Source organism: Salmo salar, chromosome 12 (genome assembly GCF_965601325.2).
Source record: "Salmo salar chromosome 12, fSalSal1, whole genome shotgun sequence".
In the NCBI taxonomy this organism is placed as follows: domain Eukaryota; kingdom Metazoa; phylum Chordata; class Actinopteri; order Salmoniformes; family Salmonidae; genus Salmo; species Salmo salar.
The window spans coordinates 42,597,893-42,610,960 of record NC_138302.1 but is presented as its reverse complement, the minus strand read 5'-3'; the positions used below and the strand labels follow the sequence as shown (position 1 = coordinate 42,610,960).

The window sequence follows — 13,068 nt, the reverse complement described above, 5'->3', positions numbered from 1 at the left end:
CATAGATGCGGTAGGGGTCAATCGAACTCGACCAAAACAATGGAATTGCGATGGAAACACGTGGGGGAAAGGGCCATGGGGAAAGATCCAGAGTCTCCTCATTGCCCCCTGGCAAAATCTACCTACATTTACGCTATTGTTTGTGTATTTCAAACTGTTGAGGCAAAGAAATATATATATATTTTTAAATCGCAGTATAATGCTTTTTGTATGGATGTCAACCCCAACACATGTTCATGTCATTGTTACCAATCAACTGCATCACAGTTAAAAACAACAACTGACTACCACCAAATTCAGTATGCGAGCTATGCTAACCAGCTTATAAGAATGGGAGTTAGCATTTAGCAGTCACTTCTAAAACTGAAAAGGGACAACTTCCATATGTTATGAAGTGAAAACAGTCAAATATATCAAAATCGGACTTAAGTAACCACATGGAAGGCCTGTTACAATACATAAATCCTGACGGACTTGACGAATAGCCACTCTGTTAGATCAGATTTGTTAAACGTGCACCATTCCATTGACTCCTGTACTACATCTGTTTAAATATGAGATTGAGGCAAGCAGTTCAACACCGGTAGGTCTCATTATTCACCATTTTGGGCAGTTTGTCCAGTATAACAACTACATAAGCATGTGCATCCATAGAATTAGAATGCCATTCAAATGCCATTTCTGAGCCAGCCATGTCACACAACTAAACAATACATTGCAAACATTCCGTTTAAACATTCTGGTGACTAGGGAACATAGAACACCAGTTTTAACAAGACAATCTAGCATATTCCTCCTGAGGTATAGTTATTACAGCCTAGAGAAACACATCAAGATCTGTGCCAAGCCACCCTCCAAAAGCTCCAGACCGGGAGTCTACGACTCCACCAAGTCCCGGCTCAAGGGCACTGACCTAGCCGCCGGCTACATCAAGCGATCCATGGTGTGATGCACCAAGGGACCTGGGCCGGTCTGGAAATTATCACTCTTTTGTATGTTTGATTCAACGGACAGATAGGAAGAGCAGTGGGGCTGAGATTCGAGAACAGACATATGTGCTGTTGGCATTGGTGGTGACTGCTAGACCAACCTCAGACCAACTGTTGCTCAAAAGATGACCTCTACCTTGGATCAGCGAGGGTTCCAAAAAGAGGCAGTAGTATTGTATACAGAACCACCAAAATCCACTGTATTCAGAAGTGTCTTAAATCCACAAACACCTGCAGTTCTTCAATAAAATAATGAATCCAAAGAACTCATTACAAATATTTTCAGTCAGATTTCTTGATGGTGCAGAAAAGTATTAGATATTCTATATTAAGAAACAAGGGAATGCATTTGTCAAATTTGAATATAAAAGGGTATTCTCTGTTTTAATAGGGAATGTAAGTATAACAATTTTCCTATGAATTGAAAAAGATAAATTAATAAAATCACTTTATTATGGTCCACATAAGAAATAAAAACAAGAAAGTACCATACTAAGTACTAGGTACCCTGTATGACACAGAAATAATCAAGTCATTGTCAATCCCTCTGTTCAAGACCAACAGAACATCGCTGAACTCATTCAGTGAATCCAGAAACACAGGCGCATAGAAAGCCATTTAGCAGTTCTCTCTCAGTTCTCTCTCAATGAATGCATTGATAAAGGTAAAACAACCAAAAATAAACAAATCTTTCTTCTCAGTGCTTTAGTACCTTAGAGATTATGTAGATGGCACAAAGGAGGAGCTGGTCCAGGTGTCTGTCTTTCATCAGCTCTGGACACTGGACGATGGAGTGCTCAAAGCAAGTCCAGATCTTGCCCCGCAGCTCTGCAGAGATGTCCAGCCTCACGCACAGGTCTCTCAGCCGCACACTGGCCAGGTGGTACACCTACAGAGAGCAAGAGGAGGGGGTGAGAGAGAGCGAGAACGCGAGAGGGGGGTGGGCGAGAGAGAGAGCGAGAGGGCGAGGTGGGGGCGAGAGAGCGAGCGAGGGGGGCGAGAGAGAGGGCGAGGTGCGGGCGAGAGAGGGGGCGAGGTGCGGGCGAGAGAGGGGCGAGGTGCGGGCGAGAGAGCGCGCGAGAGCGAGGGGGGGGGGGCGAGCGAGCGGGGGCGAGAGAGAGAGAGCGAGCGAGGGGGGGCGAGCGAGCGGGGGCGAGAGAAAGAGCGAGCGAGGGGGGGCGAGCGAGCGGGGGCGAGAGAGAGAGAGCGAGCGAGGGGGGGCGAGAGAGAGGGGGCGAGAGAGAGAGAGCGAGCGAGGGGGGGGGCGAGAGAGCGAGCGAGGGGGGCGAGCGAGCGAGCGAGGGGGGCAAGAGAGCGAGCGAGGGGGGCGAGAGAGAGCGAGCGAGCGAGGGGGGCGAGAGAGAGCGAGCGAGCGAGGGGGGGCGAGAGAGAGCGAGCGAGGGGGGGCGAGAGAGAGCGAGCGAGGGGGGGCGAGAGAGAGCGAGCGAGGGGGGGCGAGAGAGCGAGCGGGGGCGAGAGAGCGAGCGAGGGGGGGCGAGAGAGCGAGCGAGGGGGGGCGAGAGAGCGAGCGAGGGGGGGCGAGAGAGGGGGGGCGAGAGAGAGCGGGCGAGGGGGGGCGAGAGAGAGCGGGCGAGGGGGGGGCGAGAGAGAGCGGGCGAGGGGGGCGAGAGAGAGCGGGCGAGAGAGCGAGGGGGGGCGAGAGCGGGGGCGAGAGAGAGCGAGCGAGGGCGAGAGAGAGGGCGAGGGAGAGCGAGGGGGGGCGAGAGCGGGCGAGAGAGAGAGCGCGAGAGAGCGAGGGGGGGCGAGAGCGGGGGCGAGAGAGAGCGGGCGAGGGGGGGCGAGAGAGAGCGGGCGAGGGGGGGCGAGAGAGAGCGGGCGAGAGAGAGCGGGCGAGGGGGAACGAGAGAGAGCGGGCGAGGGGGAACGAGAGAGAGCGGGCGAGGGGGAACGAGAGAGAGCGGGCGAGGGGGGGCGAGAGAGAGCGGGCGAGGGGGAGCGAGAGAGAGCGGGAGAGGGGGCCGAGAGAGGGGGGGCGAGAGAGCGAGGGGGGGCGAGAGCGGGGGCGAGAGAGAGCGAGCGAGGGCGAGAGAGGGCGAGGGGGGGCGAGAGAGAGAGCGCGAGAGAGCGAGGGGGGGCGAGAGCGGGGGCGAGAGAGAGCGAGCGAGGGCGAGAGAGGGCGAGGGGGGGGGCGAGAGAGAGAGAGCGAGGGGGGGCGAGAGCGGGCGAGGGGGACGAGAGAGAGCGAGCGAGGGCGAGAGAGCGAGGGGGGGCGAGAGCGGGCGAGGGGGACGAGAGAGAGCGAGCGAGGGCGAGAGAGCGAGGGGGGGCGAGAGCGGGCGAGAGAGAGCGGCGAGGGGGGCGAGAGAGAGCGGCGAGGGGGGCGAGAGAGAGCGGCGAGGGGGGCGAGAGAGAGCGGCGAGGGGGGCGAGCGAGAGCGAGGGGGGCGAGAGAGAGCGAGCGAGCGAGGGGGGCGAGAGAGAGCGAGCGAGCGGGGGGGGCGAGAGAGAGCGAGCGAGCGGGGGGGGCGAGAGAGAGCGAGCGAGCGAGGGGGGGCGAGAGAGCGAGCGAGGGGGGGCGAGAGAGCGAGCGAGGGGGGGCGAGAGAGCGGGCGAGAGAGAGCGGGCGAGGGGGGGGCGAGAGAGAGCGGGCGAGGGGGAACGAGAGAGAGCGGGCGAGGGGGAACGAGAGAGAGCGGGCGAGGGGGAACGAGAGAGAGCGGGCGAGGGAGGGCGGGCGAGGGGGGGCGAGAGAGAGCGGGCGAGGGGGGCGAGAGAGAGCGGGCGAGGGGGGCGAGAGAGAGCGGGCGAGGGGGAACGAGAGAGAGCGGGCGAGGGGGAACGAGAGAGAGCGGGCGAGGGGGAACGAGAGAGAGCGGGCGAGGGGGAACGAGAGAGAGCGGGCGAGGGGGAACGAGAGAGAGCGGGCGAGGGGGAACGAGAGAGAGCGGGCGAGGGGGGGCGAGAGAGAGCGGGCGAGGGGGGGCGAGAGAGAGCGGGCGAAGGGGGCCAGAGAGAGCGGGCGAGGGGGGGCGAGAGAGAGCGGGCGAGGGGGGGCGAGAGAGAGCGGGCGAGGGGGGCGAGAGAGAGCGGGCGAGGGGGGCGAGAGAGAGCGGGCGAGGGGGGCGAGAGAGAGCGGGCGAGAGAACGAGGGGGGGCGAGAGCGGGGGCGAGAGAGAGCGAGCGAGGGCGAGAGAGGGCGAGGGGGGGCGAGAGAGAGAGCGCGAGCGAGGGGGGCGAGAGAGAGCGAGCGAGCGAGGGGGGCGAGAGAGAGCGAGCGAGCGAGGGGGGCGAGAGAGAGCGAGCGAGCGAGGGGGGCGAGAGAGAGCGAGCGAGCGAGCGGGGCGAGAGAGAGCGAGCGAGCGAGCGGGGCGAGAGAGAGCGAGCGAGCGAGGGGGGGCGAGAGAGAGCGAGCGAGGGGGGCGAGAGAGAGCGAGCGAGCGAGCGAGGGGGGCGAGAGAGGCGAGAGAGGGCGAGCGAGCGAGGGGGGGCGAGCGAGCGAGGGGGGGCGAGAGAGCGAGGGGGGGCGAGAGAGCGAGCGAGGGGGGGCGAGAGAGAGCGAGCGAGAGCGATGGGGGGCGAGAGAGAGCGAGCGCGAGAGAGCGAGGGGGGGGCGAGAGAGAGCGAGCGCGAGAGAGCGAGGGGGGGCGAGAGAGAGAGCGAGAGAGCGAGGGGGGGCGAGAGAGAGCGAGCGAGGGGGGGCGAGAGAGAGCGAGGGGGGGCGAGAGAGAGCGAGGGGGGGCGAGTGTGGGGGGGGGGGCGAGAGAGAGCGAGGGGGGGCGAGAGAGAGCGGGCGAGAGAGCGAGGGGGGGCGAGAGCGGGGGCGAGAGAGAGCGAGCGAGGGCGAGAGAGAGGGCGAGGGAGAGCGAGGGGGGGCGAGAGCGGGCGAGAAGGAGGGCGAGAGAGAGAGGGGGGGCGAGAGCGGGGGCGAGAGAGAGCGGGCGAGAGAAAGCGGGCGAGGGGGGGGCGAGAGAGAGCGGGCGAGGGGGGGCGAGAGAGAGCGGGCGAGGGGGGGCGAGAGAGAGCGGGCGAGGGGGAACGAGAGAGAGCGGGCGAGGGGGAACGAGAGAGAGCGAGCGAGGGGGGGCGAGCGAGCGAGCGAGGGGGGGCGAGAGAGAGCGAGGGGGGGCGAGAGAGGGGGGGCGAGAGAGAGCGGGCGAGGGGGGGCGAGAGAGAGCGGGCGAGAGAGCGAGGGGGGGCGAGAGCGGGGGCGAGAGAGAGCGAGCGAGGGCGAGAGAGAGGGCGAGGGAGAGCGAGGGGGGGCGAGAGCGGGCGAGGGGGAGGGCGAGAGAGAGAGCGCGAGAGAGCGAGGGGGGGCGAGAGCGGGGGCGAGAGAGAGCGAGCGAGGGGGGGCGAGAGAGAGCGGGCGAGAGAGAGCGGGCGAGGGGGGGGCGAGAGAGAGCGGGCGAGGGGGAACGAGAGAGAGCGGGCGAGGGGGAACGAGAGAGAGCGGGCGAGGGGGAACGAGAGAGAGCGGGCGAGGGGGGGCGAGAGAGAGCGGGCGAGGGGGGGCGAGAGAGAGCGGGCGAGGGGGGCGAGAGAGAGCGGGCGAGAGAGCGAGGGGGGGCGAGAGCGGGGGCGAGAGAGAGCGAGCGAGGGCGAGAGAGGGCGAGGGGGGGGCGAGAGAGAGAGCGCGAGAGAGCGAGGGGGGGCGAGAGCGGGCGAGGGGGAGGGCGAGAGAGAGAGCGCGAGAGAGCGAGGGGGGGCGAGAGCGGGGGCGAGAGAGAGCGAGCGAGGGCGGGGGCGAGAGAGAGAGCGCGAGAGAGCGAGGGGGGGCGAGAGCGGGCGAGGGGGACGAGAGAGAGCGAGCGAGGGCGAGAGAGCGAGGGGGGGCGAGAGCGGGCGAGGGGGACGAGAGAGAGCGAGCGAGGGCGAGAGAGCGAGGGGGGGCGAGAGCGGCGAGGGGGGCGAGAGAGAGCGGCGAGGGGGGCGAGAGAGAGCGGCGAGGGGGGCGAGAGAGAGCGGCGAGGGGGGCGAGCGAGAGCGAGGGGGGCGAGAGAGAGCGAGGGGGGGCGAGAGAGAGCGAGCGAGGGAGGGCGAGAGAGAGCGAGCGAGCGAGGGGGGGCGAGAGAGAGCGAGCGAGGGGGGGCGAGAGAGAGCGAGCGAGGGGGGGCGAGAGAGAGCGAGCGAGGGGGGGCGAGAGAGAGCGAGGGGGGGCGAGAGAGAGCGAGGGGGGGCGAGAGAGAGCGAGGGGGGGCGAGAGAGAGCGAGGGGGGGCGAGAGAGCGAGCGAGCGGGGGCGAGAGAGCGAGCGAGCGGGGGCGAGAGAGCGAGCGAGAGCGAGGGGGGCGAGAGAGAGCGAGGGGGGCGAGAGAGAGCGAGCGAGAGCGGGGGGGGTGAGAGAGAGCGAGCGAGGGGGGGCGAGCGAGAACGAGGGGGGGGCGAGAGAGAGCGAGCGAGGGGAGGCGAGAGAGAGCGGGCGAGGGGAGGCGAGAGAGAGCGGGCGAGGGGAGGCGAGAGAGAGCGGGCGAGGGGAGGCGAGAGAGAGCGGGCGAGGGGAGGCGAGAGAGAGCGGGCGAGGGGAGGCGAGAGAGAGCGGGCGAGGGGAGGCGAGAGAGAGCGGGCGAGGGGAGGCGAGAGAGAGCGGGCGAGGGGGGGCGAGAGAGAGCGGGCGAGGGGGGGCGAGAGAGAGCGGGCGAGGGGGTGCGAGAGAGAGCGGGCGAGGGGGGGCGAGAGCGGGCGAGAGAGAGCGGCGAGGGGGGGCGAGAGAGAGCGAGCGAGGGGGGGCGAGAGAGAGCGAGCGAGGCGAGAGAGAGCGAGCGAGGGGGGGCGAGAGAGAGCGAGCGAGGCAAGAGAGAGCGAGCGAGGGGGGCGAGAGAGAGCGGGCGAGAGAGAGCGGGCGAGGGGGGGCGAGAGAGAGCGGGCGAGGGGGGGCGAGAGAGAGCGGGCGAGGGGGGGCGAGAGAGAGCGGGCGAGGGGGGGCGAGAGAGAGCGGGCGAGGGGGGCGAGAGAGAGCGGGCGAGGGGGGCGAGAGAGAGCGGGCGAGAGAGCGAGGGGGGGCGAGAGCGGGCGAGGGGGGGCGAGAGCGGGCGAGAGAGAGCGGCGAGGGGGGGCGAGAGAGAGCGAGCGAGGGGGGGCGAGAGAGAGCGAGCGAGGGGGGGCGAGAGAGAGCGAGCGAGGGGGGGCGAGAGAGAGCGAGCGAGGGGGGGCGAGAGAGAGCGAGCGAGGGGGGCGAGAGAGAGCGAGCGAGGGGGGCGAGAGAGAGCGAGCGAGGGGGGCGAGAGAGAGCGAGCGAGGGGGGCGAGAGAGAGCGGGCGAGGGCGAGAGAGCGAGGGGGGGGCGAGAGCGGGCGAGAGAGAGCGGCGAGGGGGGGGCGAGAGAGCGAGGGGGGGCGAGAGAGAGCGAGGGGGGGCGAGAGAGAGCGAGGGGGGGCGAGAGAGAGCGAGAGCGAGAAACATTTGAGTTATTTGTAGCAGCTAGTACTACGTACACCATTATTCATCATTTTTGTTGCATGTAAAAATAAAGGCCCCCTGTAGATAGTGACTGTGTGCTGTTCTCTGAGATAGATACGTGGAACAGCTGGGGGTAGGACAGGTTTGCGAACCACTGATATAGGGAATAGGGTGCCTTTGTGCCCTCTGTTTCACCTTCCTGAAGAAGAGGGCCAAGGAGCCGGTGCGTCGGGGCCGGCTCTGTTGGGGGTCTGGCTGGGCCTGGGGTGCCGGAATGGGCCGGCTGGGGGAGGCTGTCAAGAGGACCTGGGCTGTAATGGGACTGCCGGGCTCCCCTCTGGTCTGCACCTGGATCAGTGTGATGCCTCCCAGATCATTCTTTATACCTGGGGATCACATTGGCACACTGTACTCAGAACAGGGGGGACGATTGGCTTGTGGAGGCGTTGCACAATTTCATATCAATAAAATGACAAAAGTGTGTTACATGTAGAGTTGAAAAGGGAGGGTATATTACTAGAAGCTGATTTCAGCAGTAAACTACCAGAATTTTGCTCGCTTTCAAATTTGAATAATTGTATAAAATGACATCTAGTGGCCTTTTTGTGTACTTATCACAGGGTCTGTAAATTCTCTCTGGCCCTCTGTGTGGCCTAAATATAAACCATCAACTCAGTGAACACCATTGGTGTTTAATATGAGGGTGTCAGGATTAAATTGATTTTATTTTTTACACACTTATTTTACCGTGTCGATATTTCAGTTGTAAATGTTTTGGTGACAAATTGGTAGCAGTTGTGAAAAAAGTCAATAGTTCGAGTTATTTGAAAATAATACCATTGTTGAGAAGATGCTTTTTTTCTCCACTAATTAGGTAATTTTCTCTTGAACTATATGGTCTATTCACTAGAAATTCATGGACACAGATATAAAAAATGAATACTATATATTAATACTAAATAGTTACACTATAAATGTCCAAAGTAACCATAGATTACTGAAAATTCAGGTAACTAGTTGTGTGTGTGATGGTACCAAATTGATAATGATTTAAAGTCGCTATTCAATCTTCTAGAATAACTTAATACATTCTATATTAATTCATTTGTTAGCTGAAGTCTGCAGACCATTTATCAGAGATTGTTATACAAGATACGGACAAAATAAATCTGAGGACACCACTATCCTCTAGAAGCGTAGTGGTATCCTTTCGGGTTTGTTGTCATTTTTTAAAGGCCTTCTCCTTAATTAAAAACATAAACATCAGCCACAAGATGGGTATGGGTAAATCCAGTGGTGTAAAGTACTTAAGTAAAAATACTTAAGTACTCCTTAATTAAGTAGCTTTGGGGTATCTGTATTTCACTATTTATATTTTTGCCAATTTACTTTTGCTTCACTACATTACTAAAGAAAATAAATGTACTTTTTACTCCATACATTTTCCCTGACAGCCAAAAGTACTCGTTACACTTTGAATGCTTAGCAGGACAGGAAAACTGTCAAATTCACACGCTTATCAAGAGAACATCCCTAGTCATCCCTACTGCTTCTGATCTGGTGGACTCACTAAACACACATGCTTCATTTATAAATTATGTCTGAGCATTGGATTATGTCCCTGGCTTTCAGTAAATAACACCATCTGGTTTACTTAATAAGGAATTTTAAATGATTTGTACTTTTCCTTTTGATACTTAAGTATACTTAAAACCAAATACTTTAAGACTTTTACTCAAGTAGTATTTTACTGGGTGACTCACTTGAGTAATTTTCTATTAAGGTAGCTTAACTTTTATTCAAGTATGACAATTAGGTACTTTTTCCACTGCTGGGAAAATCAATGTTAATTCCATCACTATTTGACAGCATCCCTTTCGGTTTAAACAAATCTTTCCATACATGTTTGCACATAGAAGAAGTGGTCAGAAAGTTACTTTTTAGACCCGAAGTCCAAAACATTCTGGTGAAGAAAAAAAAAATAGTTTGAATAAAGAGTCATTTTCAACTTTACGTCAAGTATCTAAAAATGCGTAAACAGCTATTTGTTTTCCATATTTGCATTAGGGCTGGGAATTGCCTGGGACTGATATTAATCACGATACTTAGGTGCCGATACGATTTTCACGATTCTATATGTATTGCGATTCAATGTTCCAAACATACAGCTCACCATGTCTGCTGCTGAGGGACAAGAGAGCCACGAGAAAAATTTGTTTTGATCAGTCATGGAAATAAGTGCTAAAATCGAATTGGCTCCCTATTTAAAAATATGGAGAACAATGTAGCATAGACCCTATTTCACATCAGCTGAGGTTGTGTTTTGCCTACCATCTGTTGAGATACAAAATTCTCTTGAATACAGGGTGGGGTGTCATTTCTATCATAGAAATATAACTAATTTAATGAACCTATCCCTTCAGACCACTGCAATATAGCTGGTACACCATTGAAATGTAAAATTGAATTTATTTTTTACTTCTAATTACAACCACAAAGATGACTGCCGGTCCACCCACTGCCAACTAAAAATTGTCATGTCTATTCTATTATCTACATTTCAATAGGTTTCCTCTTTGTGGTACCATTTGAAAGTACATTTATAAGCCAAAACATGACAACCAGCCTGTATTCAAGAGCATGTTGTGTCTCAACCGATGGCTGGCACAACACAAAAACCTTAGATCAGAGATGTGCGCCACACAAAAATCTGAACTCATCATGAGGGGCCGCAGCAGCTCACGGGTTGTATACCTCAAATAAAACATTTCATGTCACATGCACAGAATACAACAGAGAAATGCTTACTTATAAGCCCTTAACCAACAATGCAGTTAGGAAAGAATTTCATAAAAAACAAATAATTAAAGAGCAGCAGTAAAATAACAATAGTGAGGCTATATACAGGGGGTACCAGTACAGAGTCAATGTGCGGGGGCACCGGTTGAGGTAATATGTACATGTAGGTAGAGTTATTAAAGTGACTATGCAAATATAATAAACAGAATAGCAGCAGCGTAAAAGAGGGGGGCAATGCAAATCGTCAATGCAAATGGGTAGCCTTTTGATTACATGTTCAGGAGTCTTATGGCTTGGGGGTAGAAGCTGTTTAAAAGCCTCTTAGACCTAGACTTGACGCTCTGGTACCGCTTGCTGTGCGGTAGCAGAGAGAACAGTCTATGACTAGGGTGGCTGTAGTCATAGACTGTTCCTACATCCATACCAACAGTCTGAGCTGGCCCTAGCCTTTTGGGGTCCCTAAGTGACATTGCGAGCAAAACATTTTAAAGGTCACCCTCTTGACAATGTTTGATCCGGGGGACTACAAAAAGCAACACTAGCTGCCAATCCCTACCTTAGATGTAAAATATGGTCTAAACTACAACAATAATTGAGGATAATGGTATATTTATTAAAAAATATTTTCCCCCCAGAAGTTATAAAATAGTTTGACAACCCTGTTTGTAAGCTTTTAAATTATGTTTATCTTTTCCAGTGATTACGACATGGATATGGCATGGTATGCAAAATGGGTAAACTCTGAGCACTTTTATCTGTTAAATGTTTTGGCATTCAGGTCCAAAGTCACTTCCTGAGCACTTCTACAATGGGCAAATATGTATGGAAGATTTCATTCAAATCAAAAGGGGTGCTATCAAAAAGTGATTGAATTCAAATGGATTTATCCATATATATCATTAATTTAACTGACCAAAAATGTGTATAAATACCACAGCGTGTGATAAGTTATCGCAGCTGTACCTTGCAGTGGGATGCTGAGCTGCTGGCCGTTGGCTGTGGTCATATTGAGTATGGTGGGAGTGTCGATCTTCAGCGTCCCGCCGGGCGTGAACATGAGCCTCTTGGCAAGGGACGGGGACTGCTGGGCCTGGCTGCTGCTGTCGTCCCCAAACAGACGCCGCTTGGCACTGCCCGCCGCCGGGGAGCTGTAACGGTCGTGGACGGATAAGGGCGACGGAGGAATGTCTGGGAAAAGGACAAGAGGTTCAGTTTGTTAGACTTAAAAGAGCATTCATTTTCCTGGGGAACTTAGCATAAGCCTGAGTAGAAAATGACGAGGCTTTATTTCATCGTAACACAGACTGGCACAGAGTTCAATAGAGCGTTCATGTTATTTTGAGGACAATATGGATGTACAGTCTTCTGTTATCAAAAGGGACATTAAAGTCACACCACTCCATGTGAACCCCAAAGATTATTATACAAACTCCCTCTAGTGGCTGAATGAGGACACACTGACATAAAATACTGACATACACCAAAAGGAGAAAAATAAGAAATGCTGACATATTGGCTCTCTCGTTTAATATTTTCTCAATTCCTCTCTACCTGCCTCTTTCTGAAGCAGATTTGATAAGGTCCATGTAACTTGTCCTCCAATGCGGTTGAGGTGGCAAGGAGATACAATGCGAGGAATCGTGGAAAGACTAATTGAGATAGAGGCTCTAACACCTCAAGGTGGCGGCCTACCTTTGCGTGCGCTGCTCAGGCCCGTCCTAAACTCGCGGATGCGGGGGTGGATGATGGGGGAGAGGGCCACCAGAGGGAGGTGGGAGGGACCAGCACTGCTGTTCCCCGTGTCAAAACTACTGGGGAAGTTCACCTGGATACGATAGGGGGAGGAAGATCAGTTAGGAATAGTTAAGAATTGATATATTTGTAAATGGTTAACTGACACCTCGCCTTATGGGAATTCCATTGTTACCTAGGATCATGTACTTTTACTATTATATGGCTTGCATTATTGTAATTTGAGGGGTTTAAGTGCCAAATCAAAATGCACTAGGCACAGTTAACCACAAAAATACTTTGTCAGTTAAAGACAGAGCCAGGATCTAACTCAACACATTCCAAAAGCTAAATTAATGCATCTTATAATATAACTTATTCACCACGATAACACAACAGTAAAAAAACATTTTCTGATGTACAATGCACATCCCCATGGGCTGGCTTTGTAGTTGTAGTGTTTCTGGGTGCTCACCTCCTCCACGGTGGGGACCTTGTTGTGAGCCTGCTCCAGGGCCTCCCACAGCACAGAGTCTGCTGTCCAGGCCCGGCACTCCAGCACCTGCTCTTCGATGGAGTTCAGGTGCTTCACCATGTCCCGGGACAGACCCTCCTCCGAGCGGATGAACACCTCAATCACCTGCATGTACACATTTTCAGCGTAGGTTGACATCAGATAGTGTGTGTGTGTGTGTGTGTATACCAGCAGACATTTTTATTTCACCTTTGTAGCACCAGGTAGGCCAGTTGAGAACAAGTTCTCATTTACAACTGTGACCTGGCCAAGATAAAGCAAAGCAGTGCGACAAAAACAACTGAGTTACAAACAAACGTACAGTCAATAACACAATAGAAAAATCTATTGAACTGAGATTGAGATTGCCTGCAATGACAACAAGCTCAGTCCGATGATGCTGTGACACACCGCCCCAGACCATGACGGACCCTCCACCTCCAAATCGATCCCGCTCCAGAGTACAGGCCTCAGTGTAACATTCATTCCTTTGACGATAACCGCGAATCTGACCATCACCCCTGGTGACCCAAAACCGTGACTCGTCAGTGAAGAGCACTTTCTGCTAGTCCTGTCTGGTCCAGCGACAGTGGGTTTGTGCTCATAGGCGACGTTCTTGCTGGTGATGCCTGGTGAGGACCTGCCTTACAACAGGCCTACAAGCCCTCAGCCCAGCCTCTCTCA

At 55.5% G+C, this 13,068-nt stretch overlaps 1 protein-coding gene across 2 annotated transcripts in view; it reads right to left on the bottom strand.

Annotated features, from left to right (window-relative positions):
* Window positions 1-13,068, bottom strand: part of rbl1 (retinoblastoma-like 1 (p107)) — a 43,919-nt gene that overhangs the window by 4,541 nt on the left and 26,310 nt on the right. For both annotated transcript variants that reach the window (XM_014131642.3, XM_014131643.3), the window contains exons 13-17: window positions 12,346-12,510; window positions 11,832-11,964; window positions 11,103-11,327; window positions 7,536-7,726; window positions 1,702-1,878 (exon numbers count right to left, since the gene is read on the bottom strand). In XM_014131642.3, coding sequence (XP_013987117.1) covers window positions 1,702-1,878; window positions 7,536-7,726; window positions 11,103-11,327; window positions 11,832-11,964; window positions 12,346-12,510 — 891 coding nt within the window. The remainder of the gene's footprint in view (window positions 1-1,701; window positions 1,879-7,535; window positions 7,727-11,102; window positions 11,328-11,831; window positions 11,965-12,345; window positions 12,511-13,068) is intronic.